The sequence below is a fragment of the Lepus europaeus genome, chromosome 5 (assembly GCF_033115175.1).
Source record: "Lepus europaeus isolate LE1 chromosome 5, mLepTim1.pri, whole genome shotgun sequence".
NCBI classification, from domain to species: domain Eukaryota; kingdom Metazoa; phylum Chordata; class Mammalia; order Lagomorpha; family Leporidae; genus Lepus; species Lepus europaeus.
Window position 1 is genome coordinate 31,298,282 of NC_084831.1, and position 23,163 is coordinate 31,321,444.

The window sequence follows — 23,163 nt, forward strand, 5'->3', positions numbered from 1 at the left end:
AATTCTGAAGTTGAATGGCAGGTCTATGGGTGGTCACAATATATATTTATGAGTTTTGTGATATCTGAAAAACTGTTTTTTTAAATTGCATAAGGAACAAGGAAATATATAAGCCAGTAGTTAACAGTGTCTCTGGATGCTATAATCTTGGTTAATTTTTATCTTTACAATTTGTATCTCTTAGAGTTTCTAAAGTAGACATACACTGCCTTTCAGGAAAAAAATTTCATAAACCTGTATGTCCAGAAGTATTTAATATAACCACCAACCAACCAAGGAAGCCCTCTAGTGTTTAAACTTGATTCCTTTTCTCCAGAGTTCCCTACCACCAAGTTGGAGATGACTGCTGTGGCTGACATTTTTGACAGAGATGGGGATGGCTACATTGATTACTATGAGTTTGTGGCTGCTCTCCATCCCAACAAGGATGCTTATCGACCAACAACTGATGCAGATAAAATTGAAGATGAGGTATGGAAAAGAATTGGATTTTTAAGAAGATTTATTTATTTACTTAAGAAACAAAGTGACAGAAGGGAAGAGATAGAGATCTTCTGTTTGCTAGTTCATTCCCCAAATGCCTGCAATAGCTAGGGCTGAGCCAGACTGAGGCCAGGACCTGAACTCCATCCAGGTTTCCTTATGTGTGTGGCAGGGACTCAAGTACTTGAGCTATCATCTGCTGCCTTCCAAGTGTATTAGCAGGAAGCTGCATTGGAAGCAGAGTAATGAAACCAGGTACTACGGTAAGGGGTGCAGACGTCCCAAGCAGCAAACCTAACCTGCTACACCACAACTCTCACACCTGAGTTCATTTTTGACTATAGGTTTATATTGTCCTGAATTTGATAGGATGCAGTTACCTTATCAGCCCTTTGTTGTCTGTTTGGGGGTGATTATTTGAGGTTCTCTTTTGGGATTTCATTTTGCAGTGGCCTTCAGAGAACCCTGGAGGTTCTCTGGCCACTTAGCTCTAGCCCTACCTATCTGGATTATTCAAATGAGTTTGGGGCTAGCACCATGGCTCACTTGGCTAATCCTCCACCTGAAGTACCGGAATCCCATATGGGTGCTGGGTTCTAGACCTGGTTGCTCCTCTTCCAGTCCGGCTCTGTGCTGTGGCCCGGGAAGGCAGTGGCGGATGGCCCAAGTGCTTGGGCCCTGCACCCACATGGGAGACCAGGAAGAACCACCTGGCTCCTGGCTTCGGATCGGCGTAGATCTGGCGGTAACGGCCATTTCAGGGGGGGAACCAACGGAAGGAAGACCTTTCTCCGTCTCTCCCTCTCACTGTCTGTAACTCTACCTGTCAAATAAATTAAAAAAAAAAAAAATCAAATGAGTTTGATCTGTGTGGGCCTCTAGAGTTTACAGAGAACCTCTCCACTCATCCTGGTTCACAGGTACCGTGTTGCTTAGGATGGATTTATCCTAGCCTTGATTGTCCTACCTTAGAATACAGAGAAGAGGTGGTCAAATGCAGCACTTGGGGCCAGTGTTGTAGAGTAACAGGTGAAGCTGCATCCCATCTGGGCACTGGTTTGAATACTGGCTGCTCCACTTCTGATGCACCTGGGAAGGCAGTGGAAGGTGGCCCAAGTCCTTGGGCCCTTGTACCATGTGAGAAACCCAGATAGAGCTCCTGGCTCCTGGTTGTGACCATTTGGAGAGTGAACCAGCAGATGGAAGATCTCTCTCTCTCTCTCTTTCCCTTTCTCTCTCCCTAATGCTGCCTTTCAAATAAGTAAATCTTTTTTTTAAATGTAGTACTTAAGAGGTAAAGTGTAATATTTAAGATTGTATACCTATCGTACTTTCTGCTTGGTTAAAAACTGTATCACAATAAACGTAGCAAACTTAGCAGCAGTAGCACATGGGTATCTGATGATGCATTGATGACAGGTCTTGGGGAGGGAGAGGCAGCAGGGCAGGTCTTGGGAGTCACCGGGAACACAACAGGAGTAACTTCAGGGAATCTAGCACTACTAGGTTGAAATTCAGGTCAGTTTATAATTTGCTGTATTAGTCATTGATTTTGACTCATGTATGTTAGCACTTCTTTGAAGGAATTGTGAAACAGGCTGGATAGTTACTTGGGAATTTCTGTCATATTCTTTCTGAGTATCTAGATTTTCTCAGTAAGAGCAGCGTGTAGTAATTTGGAATGTAAGATAAACACATGTGTCAGAAGCCTGACATGTGTAAAAAGGCATGATGCCTAGCTTTTCTGTATACGTGTGCAAATCTTTGTTTCTCTGCAAAGAGGTCATGCGCTACTCTTTACCCTTTATGTTGTTGTTCACAACCAATAGGTCACAAGACAAGTGGCTCAGTGCAAGTGTGCAAAAAGGTTTCAAGTGGAGCAGATCGGAGAGAATAAATACCGGGTAAGGAAGAGAAAAACCAGTGCTTTGTGATGGAGATTTCCCCGTGTGTGGCCCTTATAGGTGTAAGCAACCTGACTAAGCAGGCTGGATGATCCCACCTTCTCCCTCTTGATGCTGGGAAGTGCAGACTTGGTGGGACTTGGAATGTGGTCACCTCCTGACCCTCAGTTCTTGATGTCAAATGCCATGTGTCCTGTTGTGCTAAGCTTCCCTAGTGCCCCACGTAGCCCCAGCTGAGACAGTTATTGGGACGTTAGGAGACATTTCAGAGCCCTCATTGCACAGGTGACCAGAGTCTTTAGGGAGACGAAGATACTTTTGGAAACAAGTACATCTAATGATTGGCCCTTTACCCCAAAGAGCTGGTCATCGTGAGCCTAGAACAGTTCTGAGGTCAGATAAGGATGTTTTGAGGCCCCAGCAGATGTACCTGATCTGAGTTGGACCACAAATGAGGCCTGGGTGCACTGGCAAGCCAGGCCCAGTGGTCTTCCCTGGGAAGCCATGCTAAGTGTGGCTGTAACTGATGGTGAACTCTGCTTGTGCTTCAGTTTCTTTTAGAACAACGATCAGTGATGTAGAAAGGATCTGAAACAGACCTCCTAAAAATACAGTCAACAGCTTGTTAGGATTCTTTAAAGTCCTAAGAAAAATCTGATTGGCAAAGAGGATTTAGATGACCACGTTAGGTTGTAGTTAAATGCACTGCATGAGAAACACAGGAAAATCCAGGTTCCATCAGTACATCAAAAAAGTCCTTGGAGTGCACTGAATCCTCACCACACTTCTGTTGACTGAGGAGCATTTGGTCCCAAGGCAGTAAAGCTCCAGCTACTCCTATGTGTGCTTGTTGAGTTTTGTTTTATTGTTTTGTTTTGAAATCACCTATGAGGGAAATGAGTTAACCAGAGCAACATAGGATGGAAAGTTAATCTTAGCTTGTAAAACCACATCCCCGTGGCCAGCAGGAGCCTGGTAAGCATGCAGTCAGTGTGTTTCACCCTGCTGAAAGACAGGTAACACGATGAGAAGATTTTGTTTCCCCGCGTTAATTTGACCAAATGTTCTCTTTTTTTCCCTCCAACCTGTACTCTTTCTGTCTGTAGTTCTTCCTCGGCAATCAGGTACAGTGTGCCTTGCGATGCTCTCCTTCTCAGTGGATGTGGTCTGTGTAGCTAAAGCTGCCTGCTCTTTGCTGTGGGGAGAAGACGTAATCTGAAGCATGCCTGGGTCACCTCTGGTTGCCTTACCAAGTGGAGAAGCTGCTAACTGGGACAGTTATTGTAAAGCTGTCTCAGCAGCCAGAGGATATAAGTACATTTCTTAAGGAGGGAAAAAAGAGGAGATAAAATTTTCATTCAAAAATCACATTGGCTGAGGATGATGATATTAAGCCAGACTGAATTGTGAGTAATATGGCTCATGGAGATGGAGACTGTGGTATCAGTCCCTTTCACTTTTAAGAAGAGCCTGCTCTTAAGCTTGGGTGTTGGCAGTCAGAATGCCATCAGCGCAGTACTGATTTGCCTCAGTCTTTTGACAGGTTAGTATAAATTGCATCGTGTACACCAAGTCAAAAACTTCTGGGGTACCTTAGTATTGTTTACTTAAATGCCTGATTAATATTATATAGTTATTTGTACTTTAGGATTATAAGGTACCTGAGACAGAATATGGAAATTATAATTGGCTGTGGCCCAAAGTTTGCAGATGACAGCCAACCAAAGTCTAATGGAATCAAACTAGGCTTGCAAGAAAAGATTGGATGCTCTGACTCCACTTGGTAACTCTAACCTTCTCAGATTTTTCTGAGGGCTCTGGGGTCCTCTGTCTCCAAATGTGGAAGGAAGTTGCATGAATAAAATCTGTCTCTGAAATGAAATTAGCAATACCAAGAGTTGATTTTGAGGCCCTGAATCATTGCTAAGTTACAAGCACTGTAGCAGTCACTAACGGCAGTAATGTCCTGGGCTAGTAGGAAGAACAGGGAATGGGAAAAAATTGAGAAGAGTCATACTGCAGCAGTGTGCCCAGTGTGCCCGTTTCCTAGTGGACTCAAGCAGTACGAGGGCCTTTTTGGAGGGGCGCTGATGCCCCCTCTACTGTTCAGTTGACCAGGAGAAGATTATGTAAGTTGTTCTAATGTTGGCAGCAAAATTACAAAGTTGATTCTATACAGCAGGCACCTGAGACCTCAAGATCAGAATGCCTGCTATCAGACAGCTATTGTCAGAGCCATTGCTCAAGTCCCTTCAAGAGGAGGAAATGGGTTACTGGCCCCTAGGACTCTTGTTCCAAGTTCTTTGCCTCACAGACCAGCCTGTTGTATCAGCTGTGTGGAGGTCCCCATTTTTAGAGCTACCCTAACCCTTTCCCACCACTTGTCACTATGGCCTCAACTTCCCCATTTACACTTGCTGCTGGCCGGGGTCAAACCTACTTTTTCCCACAGCTCAGCAGAAACAAGTTAGAATCTTTCAAATAGAGCTTCACCAAAAAATATTGGGGAGGGACAGGAAGTAAATGAAGTAATGAGCTATAGAGTACGGTACTCCTAGGGTTCCTTCCTGTTTCATTCTGGAAGGATACATAGGTGCATACTCCCTCCCTCCCCTCACCTGTCCGGAACAGACCCCAGTGACCCAGGCTTTCACTCTGCTTGCAGTCTTCTGGGATTCCGCAGGTCCCGCAGAATCTGCTCCTGAGGGCCCCTGTGTTCACTCATTGGGCCCCGCTTCTGAGGGGGGCTCCCCCTGAGCCCACTGAGCAGCTTCCTTCCCAGGACCAGACGTTGATCCCCTCACACCTCTGGGTTCAGTGCTGCTTCACTACACCTTGCTGTTGCTTATAGTCACTTGGTGTAAAAAGCTTAAAACTGTATGAGACAAAAGGTGTAGGGCTGTTTTATTTTCAAAGTAATGGCTAGGGAGGAGAAGGACAGTACTTTGTAGTTGCCTGTACAGGCAGTGCATTTGAGGCAGAGCAGCAAAAGAACGTGGAAAATTGCAACAGGATTTTGAAGGAGGATGGTTACCTGTCCTTCTCAAACATCCTTTCTGGTGTTTCCAATCCGTGTGCCCTGTTTCAAAGTCAGGATTCTCCTTTCTGACTTTGAAAGTCCTTGTTAGGTGGTTAAGCAGTCCCTCCCGTCCACCCCCAACATTCTCTTTGAATTAAATAGCCAATGTGTGGTGTTCGTTTTGGAATCTCAGCATGCTTCTCTTCCGTTTCCTCTTACTGCATTTTGGGAAAGGGGTAATTTATGCAATGGGAAATTCCAAATGTTAAGGTAGAAATGGAAAGCAGGAGTGTTAGATAGGAAATCCTGCTTGTTTTAAAATCTAAAATGATTATTAAATATGGTTTATAATCATGGGAGATCAAATTTTTAATTTCTTCAATAAATGTTAGTGTAAATATTATCTAATCGTTTGTTAAGCTAAAGGAACTTTTCTGCTAGTGACAACATAGTTATTGCATACTTGGTGTTCCTTTCTGAAAACCTGATGCAGAAAATCAGATTTTCTTCTAAGCTGGTAATGAGGCTGCTCTGCTGGAGTTTCTTTAAGGCTTGAAATAGTATTTGCTGTTCTCCATCTAACTTTGGAGCACACTGTATTCAGAAGTTGACATCTCCTCCCTTCTAAGAAAACACTGTCATCACAAAGAATGGGGGGTTTTAATTCAGGCAGATTCTTTAAGAGAAGCAGAACAGATTGTTCTCCGCTCCCCTTTTGGCACAGAGGCTGGGCTGTGGCCATCACACATTAACTCTTTGACTTGCTCTGTCTGCTTTTCTATTTTTTTAACTTCATTGTGAAAAATGCATACATAGAACTTAAAATCCCCCCCCACATTATCACATTGCCATTCCTTTCTGAATACAGTCTGCTCAGGAAAAAAGCACAGGTCTGCTTTACAGCGTACACTTCCTAATTCCGTTTCTCCTCGATTCTGCAGTTTGGGGATTCTCAGCAGTTGCGGCTGGTCCGTATTCTGCGCAGCACAGTGATGGTCCGCGTTGGTGGAGGATGGATGGCCTTGGATGAGTTTTTGGTGAAAAATGATCCCTGCCGAGGTAAGGAACCATCCTGAGCAAGGATCACTTACTAGGTAGGCTCACACAGCTGATCTCTCGCTTACAGGAAGGGGGCTGGGGGTGAATCTGGTTTTCACTTTGTTGTAAAGCTGCCCAGGTATCACCCCACCAGCACAGATTAGAACTCGAACACAGTCATAAGACTTAAGAATTTGCTGGTGTCATCCGGGTGTTTCAGTTTGGGGTATGAACACGCACGTAGACAGAGGAGCCCAGTGAAGCCCTCTTTGTTCCCCTCAGGGCTTCAGAGCCCTTTGCCTCCAATCCCTGTCACTGAAAGTCGGGGCGAGTGTGGGTGCCTTCTCAATCAGGAAAGGACTAGTGAGCCCTTTGACCAGAAGGGAGGATAAAGTACACCTGCCACGAGCCCAGACACTCCTAGGACAGATGGTCACCCAAGCAGGATTGTCGCAGCATCTTGCTGCTAAATGTGAAAAGTCTTGCACACCAGCCTGAAGACGAAAGAGTCTGTTAATTTGGGCATTAAGTGATGATGCCTGCAGCTAGGGCTGCAACAAGGGGAGACCTGACCTGAATTCTAGGGGCTGAAGCTCTCCTGCTACATCCATTCCTTTTCCTGTTAGCAGAGCAGCATGTGGGTGTAACAGGAAGCTTCCCCACTGTCTGCCAGTTTGTCTTTCTAGACTAGTTTCTGCATTTCCTGCTCTGTCTCTGTGTGTTTCCATATTTTTTATTCTAGTTCACCATCCTGGGAGTAAAATAAAGCGCTCTGATTCCAGCTCTTCGATTTCCAGTCAGTCTCCCATAGGTTGGCTTTTAAGCTTTGTCCCTCTTCCCTACACGTTAGCCCTTTGAGAATGGCTTTGCTTCTTGAACTGTTAACACCTTTTGGCTCTGTGATAGCTGCTGCCTTCGTGAATGCTTGAAATAGCCAAACCATAGCTTTTCTGAGTACACTGAGTTGTCTCAGGACATAAAATACTCCTGTTGAGACAGCATCCATGGAATTGAGTTTCTTTTTGTTTAACAAATGCTTATCTAGCCTTATGTGTCACACATTATTTATAAACACTTCACAGATAATAAAACATTTATAACATACAGAGATACTATGATCTCCATTTTGCAGAATAGGAAATTGAGGCATAGAAAAGTTAAGCAGCTGGCCCAAGGAGAAATAGCAGGTAAACGGCAGAGGCAGGATTCAGGTTCAGGGTGGTCTGGCTGCAGTGTCCTGCTCCCCTCCCTGCTGTGTATCTCCAAGTCTGACAAACAGTCCCCCTTCTTATGTGTACATTTCTGGTCCAGCCTGGTTGTTTATAAACCTAGCATATATACATGCTTATAGCATGGTTGCATAATCTCTTTGGAAGTAGTTTATAGTCATATTCTAAAGCATTTAGAGAGGACAGAACTCAAGATTATAGCTCTCACATGAATTCAGATCTGCCCATAATAGTTCCTCTTGACTCATTCTGCATTTACTCCCGTAAACCAGAGTGAAAGCTAAGCAATAGTGGTTTTCATTAGACACTTCTTTTTTTAAAAAATAGTTAAGTTTGAAAAAAACTTGTCTCATAAAAACTTGAAAAGGATCAATGAGTTTTAGGGCTAAATTGTGCTATAAACCAATGCCCGTGATTTACAAGTTTCCTTTCATTGTTCCTATGAGGAGTAATATATACCATTTTAACTCCTCAGTATAGTAACATTACTCCTTTCCAAAGATATTCAGAAGGTCATAGTTTTCCTGTTATGTCTGATTGGACTAAAGAGATACTGCATGTAGCACTTTGGAATCCTTGGCTGCCTGGTTTTGTTTTGTTTTGTGTTTTTTTGTTTGTTTGTTTGTTTTTTGCTGCCTGCTCTGTTTATGGTAACATTATGCTGTTGGCCAAGGGAAAAAAAAACTGCTTGCTTTGTCCTTGTCTTAAGATCCAAAAATTGGAACCCCAGGGAAATTTGGGAGGGCCGTCTGGTAGCTATTTAGCGTTTTTCAGCATCCTTTGGAGCAAACAAGGTAAGGCTTTCATCTGTGTCTCTCCAGGGTTTTCCTCCCAGAACTCAATTTTCATCTCCATTCATTGCTTGTGGAGTGAGTACCCCAGTGGCTTTTGGTCATAGCTCTACTAGTGGTGGACAGGATGAGCTATTTATAGTTGAATGAAAAACAGTGCTAGGTGTGGGCTGGAGTGGGCTGTAATGAGTCAGTGGAAGGGCACGAACACCAAAAAGGGAAAGAACTTGCAGTGGCCTGGGTTCTGTAAGGACTGACGTGGCTCCTAGAAGTACTGCTTGTAGTAGACTTTATGTTCATCTGTGTCTCATTTCCTTGGCCTACAGAGAACATCATGCCAAATATATGCCTGGATTCTTGAGACCAGTGCATGCTCTCATTTGTTGTCTCCTGTGCAGCAGTTTCGGAGGATGAAAGTTAGCTCAGTGCAAGTTGCCGTAGCCTGGTATAAAATGTGAACACACTCCACTCGGCAGGTTGCCAGTTGTACAATCCCCTGGTCCTGCTGCAGTTGGAGAGTTCAGTTTCTGATTTCATCCATGGTAATTGTGTTTTGGATGGAGATAAAAGCAATGCTCCTGCTCAAAGAATTGGGTGCACCTGTGCACACAATACTGGGTATATGTTTGAGCAGTACACATATCAGTTTTCTCAGGTAAGTGAAGATACAGAAAACTTTAAATTTACGAAGATTCAAAAGATATAATTTGTCTTAGAACTGATTTTGTTTTCAAAGTGTAAATACATGGAATGTAAAATCTACTGGTTTGAAGTGTACAGTTAGGGACATAAACTGTATTACATGTCCACAGAACACCTTTCAATATGTAAAACTGAAACTCTGTAGTCATTAAACAAATGTGCAGTTAGACTTTGTGACACAGTGGGTTAAACTGGTTAAAGTGCCCCTTGGGACTCCTGCATCCCAAACAGAGTGCCTCTGAAGTTCACGTCCACCTCTGTCTTCAGTCCAACTTCCTGCTAATGCCCCAGGGAGGCAGCAGATGGTGGCCCAAGTGCTTGGGTTCCCACCACCCACATGGGAGACCCAGATGGAGTTCTAGGCTTCTGGCTTCATTATGGCCAAGCCCCAGCTGTTGCAGACATTTGGGGAACGAACTAGCAAATGGGAGACCTTTTTCTCTGTCTTCATCTTCTCTTTGTTGTTCTGCCTTTCAAATAAATAAAATATTTTGAAGATTTATTTATTTATTTTATTTGAAAGGCAGAGTTACAGAAAAAGGGTGAGAGAAAGCAAGATCTTCCATTTGCCAATGGCTGCAACAGCCAGGACTGAACCAGGATAAAGCCAAAAACCAGGAACTTCAAACTGGTCTCTCATGTGGGTGGCAGGGGTCCAACCACTTGGGCCATTTTAAAGATTTTATTTATTTATTTGACAGGTAGAGTTACAGTGAGAGGAAGAGACAGAGAAAGGTCTTCCTTCCGTTGGTTCACTCCCCAAATTGGCCGCAACAGCCGGAGCTGTGCCGATCCGAAGCCAGGAGCCAGGTGCTTCTTCCCAGTCTCCCATGTGGGTGCAGGGGCCCAAGGACTTGGGCCATCTTCTGCTTTCCCAGGCCATAGCAGAGAGCTGGATTGGAAGAGGAGCAGCCAGACTAGAACCGGCACCCATTTGGGATACCAGCGCTGCAGGCAGAGGATTAACCTACTGCGCCTGGCACCGGCCCCTAGAACTGGATTTTAACTAACCTTTTCCAGCCAGCATCAGGTAGCCAGCATAACTCCTGTGAAAAATGATAGCGGGGCTGGCATTGAGTCTAGCAGGTTGAGCCTCTGCCAGCATCCCATATGGATGCCAGTTCAAGTCTTGGCTGCTCCACTTCTGATCTAGGTAATAGCCTGGAAAAAGCAACAGAGGGCGATCCAAGTGCTTAGACCTCTGCACCCATGTGGGAGACACAGAAGAAGCTCCTGGCTCCAGGCTTCGACCTGGCCCAGCCCCAACCATTGCCACCATTTGGGGAGTGAACCAGCAGTTGGGAGATTTTTCTCTCTGTGTCTCTACTCCTCTCTGTAACAAATAGAATAAAATAACAAATAAATAAACAGCCTCTTTGGTAACTGAAGAACTGAACTTATGATGACTGCCTTTGGAATCTGGTCCTATAGACTTCAGCAATAGATCTTTCCTCAATGAGAAGAATTGTAAGGGAAGAATCAATCCTATCAAAGTAGTCAAACATGCCCTGAGTAGAAATGTTCTTTTTTAACTAGGAATATAATGCCAGTGTTAGGAAAATATTTGAAGTAGTATGAAAACTAAAAATATCATTTTTTAAAGATTTATTTATTTATTTGAAAGGCAGAGTTAGAGGCAGAGGCAGAGAGAGGTCTTCCATCCACTGGTTTACTCCCCAAATGGTCACAATGTCCAGAGCTGGGCCAATCTGAAGCCAGGAGCTTCTTCCAGGTCTCCCACGTGAGTGCAGGGGCCCAAGCACTTGGGCCATCTTCTGCTTCCTGAGGCACATCAGCAGGAAGCTGGATCAGAAGTGGAGCAGCCAGGACTCAAACTGGTGCCCATTTGGGATGCCGGCACTGCAGGCAGTGGCTTTACCCACTACGCCACAGCACTGGCCCCCAAAAATAGCATTTTTACTAAATTCAGTTGCTAGTGATTTGCTAACCTGAATTTGGTTTACTCCCCAAATGGCCGCAACGGCTAGAGCTGAGCCAATCTGAAGCCAGGAGCTTAAAGCTTCTTCTGGGTCTCCCACGTGGGTACAGGGGCCCAAGGACTTGGGCCATCTTCTGTTGCTTTCCCAGGCCTTAGAGAGCCAGATCAGAAGTGGAGCAGCTGGGGTTTGAACTGACACCCATATGGGATGCCGGCACTGCAGGCGGCAGCTTTACCCATTCACTACAGTGCCAGCCCCAAGAATGTTTACTTTTTACCTTGTTACTTTAATTCAGTTTCCAGCTGTTTAATTGTCATTTGTTCTGTCCCTCACATCCAGCCTTTTCTGGTGACAAAGTCAAAGTAATAGTTGGCCTACCTATGTCCATTTTAATTCCCTTATTTATTTATTTATTTTTTTGCAGATTTATTTATTTGAAAGGCAGGGTTACAGAGAGATTGATTTTTTTAAAGATTTATTTATTTATTTGAAAGGCAGAGTTAGAGAAAGATACCTTCCATCTGCTGGCTCACTCCCCAAATGGCTGTAACAGCTGAAGCTGGGCTGGCCCCAAGCGGGGAGCCAAGAGCTTCTTCCAGGTCTCTCACATGGGTGGAGGGGACCAAGTACTTGGGCCATCTGCTGCGTTCCCAGGCACATTAGCAGATAGCTGGATCGGAAATGGAGCAGCCAGGACGCAAACCAGTGCCCAAATGAGATGCTGGCATTGCAGGCAGCAGCTTAACCTACTGCACCACAGTGCTGGCCCCCAGTCCATTTTAATGGTGGAGATTAGCTGCTTTAAGTTTGTTTCTGAAGAAGTATCTTTCATTTCTGAAAAAATAGCTTTCATTTCTTCAAAGGAATAAATAGGTATGTGAAATGTTTTCTGTGAAGAGTCATTTCTTTGCCTTGCATCTTCAAGTATTTTATTTCAAGATGCAGATTCCTACGGGAGTTGTAGCACATTAAACTGTTAGTCATACATGCCTCAGAATAAATTAATCATTTGTTGGCCTCTTTACTGAGATGAGAGCACCAGAAATACGGGAATTTCACTATTGTGAGCTTCAGGACGATAGAGTCCAAGAAGATAGAAACTACAGAGAAAGGAAGGAAGGGGAAAATAAGACTCTAAAGATTCAAAGTGTCCGCCCTGCCCTGGCTGAGGTCGGCCCCACTGAAGCGAGCTGTTGTTTCAGGATGCTTGCTTTCCCCTGGCGTCGAGGCCTTCCAGGTGAACTTTCGCTGGAGTCTCGTGCAGGAGCGAGTGCTGCGCTGCGGTCTCAGTTTGCTCCAGTGCGCAGTGCTGCACGCTGTGGCGTGGTTACAGTAACTTGGGAGGATGACCGTAGGGAATTCCTCAGTCATCGCAGCGTCTTCAGCCAGTGAAATACTCCCCAGGAGGTGACCGTTGGCTGGAGATTCTCTCTGAAAAAAGGGACTGTCTCATTCTGTTGATTTGTTTCCTTATGACATGGGAGCACACCCAGGGAATGTGAGCATACCCTGGGAACATGCTGAACTGGGGTTTCCCAGCTTCCAGCACGCACCCAGCTGGGAGGGTGAGTTGAAGCACCCTCTGGGCCCTCAGCAGTCATCTAATAAGGCATGACCATGAACTTGTCCCATGGGTCTGGCACAGACATGAAGAAGGACCTCAGCATAGGATCCTATGATAGGATTAAACAGGTCCTCAAATTACAATATACAAAGGTTAGATGTGTTGGTGATAATGTTAGTTAATCTCCATTCCTATTGTATCTTTCTTACAGAAAACTGTTCTCCCTCTGCTCTTTGAAATTGCTTTGCTTTCACATTTTATATACAAGAGGTCTTGGCAGTTATCACTTTAACCCTGTGGGTTCAGTCATGAAGACTCAGGGATTTGCACATGTGGCTGGTGTGCAAGAGAGACAGTCACACAGCCAGAGAATGTGCCTCACTTCAACCCAGCCTCATGCTTTTGCTTTTTACCCCTGAGGAATAATGTGTACTTCTTTTTTTAAAGTTTATTTTTATTTATTTAAAAGACAGAATGACAGAGATGGGGGGAAATGGAAGATCTCTATCTGCTAGTTTACTCCCCAAATGCCTGTAGTAGCTGGGGCTGGGCCAGGCCAAAGCCAGGAGCCAGGAGCTCCATCCGGATTTCCCGGATGGAGTGGCAGGGGCCTAAGTACTTGAGCCATCATCTGCGCCCTCCCAGGCATATTAGCAGGAAGCCAGATTGGAAGCAAAAGTGGAACTCGATCCCAGACACTTCCATATGGTATCTTGGGTTGTGATTTAAGCCTCTGTGCCATAACACCAGTCCCAGTGAGCACTTCCTGATGGAATGAGATTGTGAGGCCACTCCATTTTTAGAAATTGTGAATTCATGTATTTATTGAAACAGCTTGGCTGGCACTGGGATCTAAAGGTCAGTGAAGGTGACAGTCCCATCTTTAAGAAGCTCACAGCCTTGTGTAGGGAGCAACCATGAATAAATAAATACCCCTGGGTTTGATGAAATGAGTGAGTTGGGAGAGGGAGGCAGGGATGGGATAGATCTGCCCAGGAAGGTGGCGAGAGCAGCAGGAAAGGAGGTGCTGCTTCAGCTGCGTCTTAGAGGTAACTCCTGTCGGATAGCAGAGGGAAGCCGGCCATTCCCAGGACAGGAAACTGCACATTCACATGAACAGAAGCTTCCATAGCAGGACTGGCTAGGGACCAGTGTGTGAAGGTAGTGGCTAGATGGGACTATGGGGAGGAGTCGGCAGCAGGGACCAGGTGATGGGCACCGGAGCTCTGAGTGCTGGGTGCTGCCGTCATGATTCCTACGAGGTGATCTTTAAGATACTGATGACAGTCAGGTGCAGTGCCATATATGATGACACTTTGGAAATTGTACAGAGGAGCGTGATGCTATCATTATGTTATTACAGATGACCCACTGTGAAACATTGAAAATGTCATTCATTACCCTCAAGTGAGATGTCATTGCTAAGTTTTCCTTTTATTTCATTCTGTTGTTTGTTTGTCCCTGGCATAATTTACTCAGAAATGAGCTATTAAATGTTTACCAGGTTCAAACCATACCACTGATATTTCTTTAAGGGTTAAGACCACAGACAATTCATTTAGGTGTCCTGATTCTCAGCTGAGTGATTTTCATTCATTAGTGTTATCTTACTGCCTGCCATGTGCCTACCACTGTGTGGGTGCCTTATCAGACACAAAATGAAAGGGCTAAGTCATGATTCCATAGTTATCAACTCTTAGTAAAGAACCCAAGCTAGTGCTGACGATTTTCTTTGAGAATCATCAGTATAGACACAGGAAAGTACTAACATCTGGAAAATGGATGAATAGAGAATCAAGAACCAAAGAGTGAACCTTGAGAAGCTTGTATTTTGGGGGTTTGAGGAGGAAGGAAATGCAGGATTGTGGGAGGAAACCATTTAGCATTTCAAGAACCCCTAAGTGATGACCACTCAGACACGCTGGACTCATAGGGACCTCTTAGTCTGATTGCCTCTGGTGAAAGGGAGGCCCAGAGCGGGAAGGATCCCAGTTGGTGGAGGGCCTGGGCTGGAACTCAGAGGCTCCAAGTTAATGCTTTTGATCTGAAACATGGTTGCTGTAGGGGAGCCTATAATAAGTTGAGAAGGACTGGGATTGGGGACCCCTGTGTTTGGACATTCATGCAGCCTGATCTCAAATCTGGTTCTATCAATATGCCTCAGATTCCTTGAAAGGCAAATGGGGTAGAGCAGCAGAGAGTTTGGGCACAGTGACCTGAAATCTGCTGGGCTTATGGTTTCTGAGCAAAGTAAAGAATCTGGTGACAAACATTGCATTCCTCATGGCCCAGCTTCCCCGAGCAGTCCCATTGGTGCAGGTCTGTCTAGTACCTTCCAAAAAGTGAACAGTCTAGGAAGAGGAAGAATAGAGGTTATCACAGGAGAACATCATTCAGTGAGGAATAATCTAAGGATGTATTCCAGAGGATTATCTGCAACTAAGTTAGTGCTTGTCTTTCACATTGAATGTTCGCATTGCCTGAATCCAGATTTCCAGTTCTGGTCTTAGAGCTCCAGAAAGCCACGAGACCGCGCCTGTTGGCCTTCAGTGCAGCTTCCAGATTGTTCCACCTTGACATCCCTCTCCTACTTGCAGCCTTTCATTGCTTTCAGTTTTTGACCTAACAGTTTCTGACTGGCAAGTTCTGTGCATGGTCGAGATCTTTCTCTCTCTCCCCACATGTTTACTTCTTAGTGATTCTGTCCTCATCTTTTTGCTCCCCCAAGTTCCCCTTTCCTTCGGGTTGTTATCAACTGAACTCAAATACCAGAGTCTGGACAATGTCAATTTCAGTTATCTATTTCTCTCCACTATTCGTTACCACGTATCCTACAAAAATTGAGCAGAAAGTACACATGTACTATGAGAGAAAAAGAATGGTTTTGACTTCAGGTTTGTGAACTTTTGCATCTGCTTTCCCTTGAGCCATTACAGTGCTTACCCCAGAGGACAGTGGGACAGCAGGATCCCAGCAGCAGAGTGGGGTGGGACCTTGTACACTGAGACTTGTTTATTACAGCAAACCAAGGGATTTACTGCTTAGTGTGTCTGCTGCAGTCTGTAAGAATCATGACAAAGCTGACAAGTCATGAATTCGTCTCTTTTTAAAAAACCCACAGATGGTTCTAGGACTGTAACTACGTAACTGTTATCATGGGGTCAAGCAGCTGTATGATCGTCAAAGATGTATTTTTTCTTAAGATTAGTCAACATTCTATGTGTATGTGTTTTTTCCCTTTTTAGCACGAGGTAGAACTAACATTGAACTTAGAGAGAAATTCATCCTGCCAGAGGGGGCATCCCAGGGAATGACCCCTTTCCGATCACGAGGTCGAAGGTCCAAACCGTCTTCCCGGGCAGCTTCCCCTACTCGCTCCAGCTCAAGTGCCAGTCAGAGTAACCACAGCTGCACGTCCATGCCATCTTCTCCAGCCACCCCAGCCAGTGGCACCAAGGTATGTACTGTCCTCCATTGCCGATTTCTTCCCCATCCACGCCTCTGCAGATAGCTGTTCATTGTTCAGTGTAGCCTCTGAAAGTCTGGTGAGCCAGAGGAACAGGAAAACACACAGTCCCAGCCCCACCTAGACCAAGAATGCCTAGGCCCTGGCATCACACAGATATGTGAGCTCTAAGATGACTCCTGGGGCTGGCGCCGCAGCTCAATAGGCTAATCCTCTGCCTTGCGGCGCCGGCACACCGGGTTCTAGTCCCGGTCAGAGCACCGGATTCTGTCCCGGTTGCCCCTCTTCCAGGCCAGCTCTCTGCTGTGGCCAGGGAGTGCAGTGGAGGATGGCCCAAGTGCTTGGGCCCTACACCCCATGGGAGACCAGGATAAGGACCTGGCTCCTGCCTTCGGATCAGCACGGTGCGCCGGCCGCAGCACGCCGGCCTTGGCGGCCATTGGAGGGTGAACCAACGGCAAAAGGAAGACCTTTCTCTCTGTCTCTCTCTCTTACTGTCCACTCTGCCTGTAAAAAAAAAAAAAAAAAAAGACGACTCCTGGGACCCTTACTGAAATGTGCCCTCAGGCTGTTTATGTCAGAAGCATTTCTTTCCTTGGACCCCCAGTTTCGTAAATCTAGGCACTGTGTGTCCAGCCAGAGCTGTCAGATAGGTTTGCTGTTAATGGCAGGTTATGTATAGAGAATGCTGTTGCCTTTCTGCCTAGTCCCTCTCCTCCCATTGGACTGATGTACGTTTTATTTTGTTTTCTGTTTCTTTAAAATTTAGTGTCTTCTATTTATTTTTTTTTTTCTGTTCCCAACTTGCTCCCTTTCTGTTCCGTTTTCACTTGTTCCCATCCTTCCCTTTGGATTTCCGTTTCACAGACTCCACTTCAGTTCTCTCGCTGTTATGACAAACCCTGGTTGGTAAACAGTAAAGCTGGCACCCCTGTCAGGGACAGCCATTATCCTGACCTCCAGCTGCCCAGCCCCGAGGTAGAGTATGGCTTTGCTGACTTACAGACACAATCAAGATGCGATCCTCGCTCATGCCGAGAACTTGCCGGCTCTTCTTCCCGACACGAGCCCGTGCGCTGTTCCATCTTTATGGTGCTTGCTGGCGCAGCTGATTCATTTAGTCACGTGTTTTCAGGGGTTTCTAACTCGGATTCACCAAATTTGGAGATAAATAAGAGATGCCTAAAACTAGATTATTCAACAACTAGTTAGCAACTATATCTAAAACTAGATTATGTAGAATATCTGTTCGGGATGGCAATCAGTGGCTATCCCAGGTGATTTGCATACTGATACAGTTTTTAATTGGGCTTCTTGAAGTCTCCAAATGTCAGATACACAGACGAGTTATGAACACTTGAAATTCAACTGTGGCGCATGTTCACCAGTGTTCTATCTTTGCTTAGAACAGAGGAGTGGTTGGCACCACCCACCCTGAGATGTCTCCCCAGGGTGACTGGGATTGCCACACTGGTCTGAGGCATGGGTGCTGCCTACCTCAGCCACGCACAGTAATTGTGAACACTGCTCTGAGGCTCAAGAGTTTAGCTTCTGAATTTCTTGGCTTAGGCATTTCGGTTTCTGTGACCTTGATTTGAACATACATGCCAGCAGTTAAGTATGTTCAAATACAGCAGTGAAAATCCCCAAACACATTGGGAAGAGCAGTGTTTCAGAAAGAGAACACAGACGAGCAGCTTGTCTGGTAGCCATCCGATTTGCATTCTAGCTCCTGCCGGGGAGCACTGGATTCTTGTGCCTCAGAAACTCAAAAGGTAGTGTTGTCTTTTATCCTGTACAGCCTCTGTGGGCGAAACCACGGAGGCACAAGAGGCCAGTGCCTGCGAATGAGCTGCTGCTTTGGGCTTCCTCCGCTCCACGTTGAAACTCCAGTTCAGCAACGTGTCTTGTTTAAAACATGATTTGGGGACCTATTGCCACTAAAACCCCAAGATTCAACCTGCTGATCTTGCCTTTCCTCGTCCCTAATGGCTCCAGTTTCATGAAAATCTCAAAATTATAGAACTTTAAATGTTTATTCTGAAGTACAAATTCTCATGATTTTAATAGATCAGCCTTTTTGTTTGGTCTTAAGTTTTCATCTTTTGTTTCATTTCATTTTGAGTTTGCATCTTTCCTTACTTACTGCTCAGTAGCCAGGCCACGTCCCGACCTGGATCCCTAGCCCAGGCTGGTGCTCAGGAACCATAGCTTCTGAAACTGGCGCCCTCCTCCTGTGTGGGCCAGGAGTCTGTGTGGGAATGTTAATCACTCTCTGTCGCTTGCTTTTGCTTCACACATTAAAGAAATACAGCAAATACGATGACATGGGTTGCTTTACTCTTCTGTCTCTATAAACATTTTAAAGGTCCTGGAAAACAATTGATTTAAAAAAATTGATCACATTGGATACAGTGCGAATGATATTTAAAACAGATATAAGATACTCTTTCCCCAAATTAAGTCTACCACTATCTAAAATAAAAACTTGAACTCAAATAGGAAATACAGCTCCTCCTGGTAACATCAGTATTAATAGACAGCTGTCTCCCAGCTGGTAAAATGCCTGCTTCATCTATTGACTCAGCAAGCTTTTATTAAGAGAAAGTGAGGGTGAACAAAGTCGCTGCGTTAATGGAGTGTAAACTTTATGTGAGAAACATAGGGCACAAGCAGATAGTGGTAAGTACTCTGCAGAAATATGAAGCAGGGGAAGAGAATAGAAAGCTGCAGGCAGTGTTGGAGGAGTGAGACAAGACCTCTCTAATGACGTCATCCTTTGAACCAAGCCCCCTGAAGGAAACAAGAAGGTGAGCCATGAAAATATCAAGTAGAAGTGGGGATCAGAGGTGACTACAGCCACTGTCTAGGCTGAGTGAACAACACCGGAACAAGCCCAGGGGACCCTGCCTGGGCCATCAGAGAAATAAGTGAGGAGGCTGGGTGGCCGGGGTGGACTGAACAAGAGAGAGTATGGCAGACATGGCGTGCAAAAGGCAGGGGTTATCCCTGATTTCCCAAGGGAGAAGGAGACACAAACGTTAGATCAGTCCTGGAGCTCAGACTCAAAGCCAGCTAGCTCTCCCAGTATGGATCACAGCCTCACTCCTGTTTGTTTCTCATAACCTGTCTGATGCACAAGTCTAGTCATTTTATTTGCATCCTGCCAATGAGGGTGTAGACTGAAAGAGCTTGGCTAAAGTTCCTTCAGCACCGTAGTGACAGAGATGGAGCAGTGTTTGAATCTCTGTGTTAAACACGTGGGGCTGAGCCTCACATTCTAACTCCAGAACATGGATACAGAGGATTATCCGAGTTTCTTTTTCTGTACTCATTCACCCTAATTCTGTTTGCTATAGCTATTGTAATCTTACCAACTGAGGCCTTTTTTTTCCCAGTTCTAATCGAAATTTGTTAGTGAGATAAAAGGTTTTGTAAGACATTTTGAAATTTTAAGTTGGAACATAAAAATTTGAATCATCAAATACATCACCTAGGACACTTTCAGAATAAATCTGTGTTTTCCTGGACTTTTAATTTGCTTTACAGCTGGCCAGATTCAGGAGCCCTCAGTAGTCCTTTCGAAAGTAAATTTCTACTGGTGATTTTACTGAGTAAATATGACATTTTAATTTTTTTTCAAGGTTATTCCATCAACAGGCAGCAAGTTGAAACGACCAACACCAACTTTTCATTCTAGTCGAACATCCCTTGCTGGTGATACTAGCAATAGCTCTTCGCCAGCCTCCACAGGTGCCAAAACTAACCGGGCAGGTAAGTGTGTGTCCCATGACGCACATGTTAGGCTGAGGGGTGAGGGGCAGTGACCAGGAAACAGCAGCCTGTCAGCAACACTTCACTGCCCTCCAGAAAGCTGGTGAAGAGGGGGAGCACTTCCCCGGTGAGCTCTGGGCTTGCTCCAGGGAGCAGACGTGGCCGCAGCCCCCGAAATTGTCACATCGGAGAGGATGGAAAGGAGGAGAGGGCCTCCTGAAGCTGGCTGTCCTCGGGAGCCAGCCCAGTGTTGGCGCTGGCTGTTTGCTAGTGATTTTCCAATACCACGTATTTACTGTGGCTGCTGGTGAACTTTGGGGGAGCATCCCATCTTTATACCTGCTAAGGTTCCTCATGGGAACCTAGGAAAATGGCTTCGCTTCCTGGCTCTCTGCTTCCCATCATACTCCCCCACTCTCGGGCTGCCTGCACCTTTCCCAGTAGCTTGATCTGTGTGTGCTGAGGCAGTCAAGCAGCCCTGCCTGACTCCACTCTGGGGGTGCAGAAGGGAGCAGCGCTATGGTAGAAGCTGCTTGCTGCTTGTCAGAGCAGTCTGGAGCAGAATGGCAAGCCAAGAGAGGCTTCAGCAGCTTCTGCACAGATGGGGGTTTGCCCAAGGCCACACAGCGTATTGGGTGGTATTAGGATCAGAATCCCGGCCCCTGGTCACTTGTTCCTCCACTCCCGTGCTGTGTCTCTTAAGTTGTCTGCTTTATTCCTGATTTCCAGACCCTAAAAAGTCAGCCAGTCGCCCCGGAAGTCGGGCCGGAAGTCGAGCTGGGAGTCGAGCCAGCAGCCGTCGGGGAAGCGATGCCTCTGACTTTGACCTTTTAGAGACACAGTCTGCTTGTTCAGACACTTCAGAAAGCAGTGCTGCAGGGGGCCAGGGCAACTCCAGGAGAGGGCTCAGCAAACCTTCCAAAATCCCCACCATGTCCAAGAAGACCACCACTGCCTCCCCCAGGACTCCGGGCCCCAAGCGATAACACTGCACAAGCACCCCCAAGCCACTATCCACTTCGAATCCTGCTCCATACATTGGGTGTATATTTATTCTGAACGGGAGAAGTTATATTGTTAAAAGTGTAAAAGAATAATTGTGTTATGAAGCTGCCTTATTTTTTTTTCTTTTTGTAAGTTACTATTTTCATGTGAATATTTATGTAGATAAAACTTGCCTCCTGGTAACCCTGTAATGGATAGGGCCCAGAAATGAAATATTTGAGGAAAACAAGTGAAAAGGTCAAAAAAACGAATGTGTATTAAAAAAAAAGCCTCTAACTAGGGTCTCTGCGCGGTGCAGGGTTGTAAACCTGCTTTATCTTTTAGGATTATTCCTAAATGCATCTTCTTTATAAACTTGACTTGCTGTCTCAGCAAGATAAATTATATTAAAAAAAAAAAATAAGAATCCTGCAGTGTTTAAGGAGCTCTTTTTTTGTAAATTACAGACACCTCAATTAACAAGAACTGAGGGGAGGGCACTTATAATTGCTTTTTCCATTGTTTTAATGTTGTGTGATTTTAGCTAAAGAGAGGGAACCTCATCTAGGTAACATTTGCACATGATACAGCAGAAGGAGCTCATTGCAATACTGTCTTTGAATACTGTTTCAGTACTGGGTGTTTACAGGACAAATAGCTGCTAGCATTCAGGGGTAAATGTAACTGTTCAGAAAACGTCACAACACTAGGACTGTAAGCCGATTTGTAACTTCCTACCCAGCCTCGCCACCACTAACTCCTGAGCTCCCGGGACCCAGACCCTTGGCAAGGAGACTTCCTTGGTGGCATTGTGAATCACAGATTTGTTTATCTGCATTTTTTGCTATTTATTTAAATGGCCAATCAACCTCCCACAAACTGAGGAGTGAATCCCATGAACCTGTTCTGACAATGTGGACGTAAGGCGAACACTGGCTCGTCCTAATGGAGTTCACCAGCACACCCGTTAACCAGTCCCGTTTGCTTCCGTCTTTTCTGTGAGTAACGAAGTCAGCTGACCAAGTGACCGTGAAGAGGGGCTGTCTGGGGCTCCTGTTTTTTAGCTGCTGTTCCTCTTCAGCTCCGACCATGTTGCTGTGTGATTATCTCAATTGGTTTTAATTGAGGCAGAAACTGAAGCTCTACCAATGAACTGTTTAAAAACAAGACACACTTTTGTATTAAAATTGCTTGCAGTAACAAATGTTTTGTATTTCCTGGTTTTCTTCTTGTTACCGTATATTTAAATGTTTTACCCTGGGGTATAATAATGCTGTTGGTGGTTTAATTGCATTATTCAAATCCAGATATCTTAAAGGATAAATTATACAGCTCATTAATAGATTTTTTTTCTTGTTTATTTTATCCTTGTTAATCATAGCAACGAAGAATCAGGATATTGTTAGCATAAACATGTAAGGTATTGTCCCACTTAGATGTTTAAACAAATACCAAATGTAAGATTTTTATATTAGAAGTCACAAAAATCTTGGTGTTTGAGAGAATGGAGCCAATTTGCTACAGTCTGCTGACATATCTGGCTAAACGATAGAATTTATCTTTTAGATTTATTTTATTTATTTGAAAGGCAGAGTTAGAGGGAAAGAGATCCTCCATCTGCTGGTGCACTCCCCAAGTGACCACAGCCAGTGAGCTCCACCAGGACCCTCATCCAGGTCTCCCATGTGCGTGCAGGGGCCCAAGCGCCTGGGCCATCCTCCACTGTTTTCCCGATGCATTAGCAGGGAGCTGAATTGGAAGAGGAGCAGCCGGGACTTGAACCAGCACCAGTATGGGATGCTAGTGCTACATGCAGCAGCTATACCAGCTATGCCACAGCGCCGGCCCCTTTAGAGTTCCAGAGACAGAGAATAGCACCTTTGCTCGACAGATGGAGAAACTGGGATAAGAAAGTGAATGAGAAAGTGATTTCCTTGACACCACAAAGTGAGAGGAGGGCAGGTGTGGACCTTGAATCCGTGCTTGACACCCTATTCGAGTCTGGCACTTCTGTTTGTCCAGCGCTTTGTAAGGATTACAGCCCCCTCCAGCGACAGGAAAGGGCTGGAGAACTTGAGCAGAGAGAGGTGCTCAGAACTCGGGCCGCTGTGTCCCTGACCTTTGGGCCTTACTCCCATTACCACCGCAGGGTTTGGTGAGATGAATGCCTGTTGGCCAAAGCTGGTGGAAGACAAATTGCCAGTTGGGAAGGAGTCTGCAGTTTGACGGGTTCTGAAGGAAGTGCTTGCCCCCTCCTCGGTGGAACCTG

General features: G+C 45.3%; 1 protein-coding gene across 2 annotated transcripts in view; it reads left to right on the forward strand.

Moving 5' to 3' along the window:
* MACF1 (microtubule actin crosslinking factor 1) overlaps positions 1–22,218 on the forward strand; it is a 411,586-nt gene extending 389,368 nt beyond the window's left edge. The window contains exons 92-99 of one of the 2 annotated variants that reach the window (XM_062191024.1): positions 317–471; positions 2,313–2,387; positions 3,494–3,511; positions 6,348–6,465; positions 15,916–16,127; positions 17,004–17,114; positions 19,781–19,910; positions 20,640–22,218. In XM_062191024.1, coding sequence (XP_062047008.1) covers positions 317–471; positions 2,313–2,387; positions 3,494–3,511; positions 6,348–6,465; positions 15,916–16,127; positions 17,004–17,114; positions 19,781–19,910; positions 20,640–20,896 — 1,076 coding nt within the window. In that variant the 3' untranslated portion in view covers positions 20,897–22,218. The remainder of the gene's footprint in view (positions 1–316; positions 472–2,312; positions 2,388–3,493; positions 3,512–6,347; positions 6,466–15,915; positions 16,128–17,003; positions 17,115–19,780; positions 19,911–20,639) is intronic. The other variant, XM_062191025.1, reaches the window with a different exon arrangement.
* The last annotated feature ends 945 nt before the right edge of the window (positions 22,219–23,163 follow it).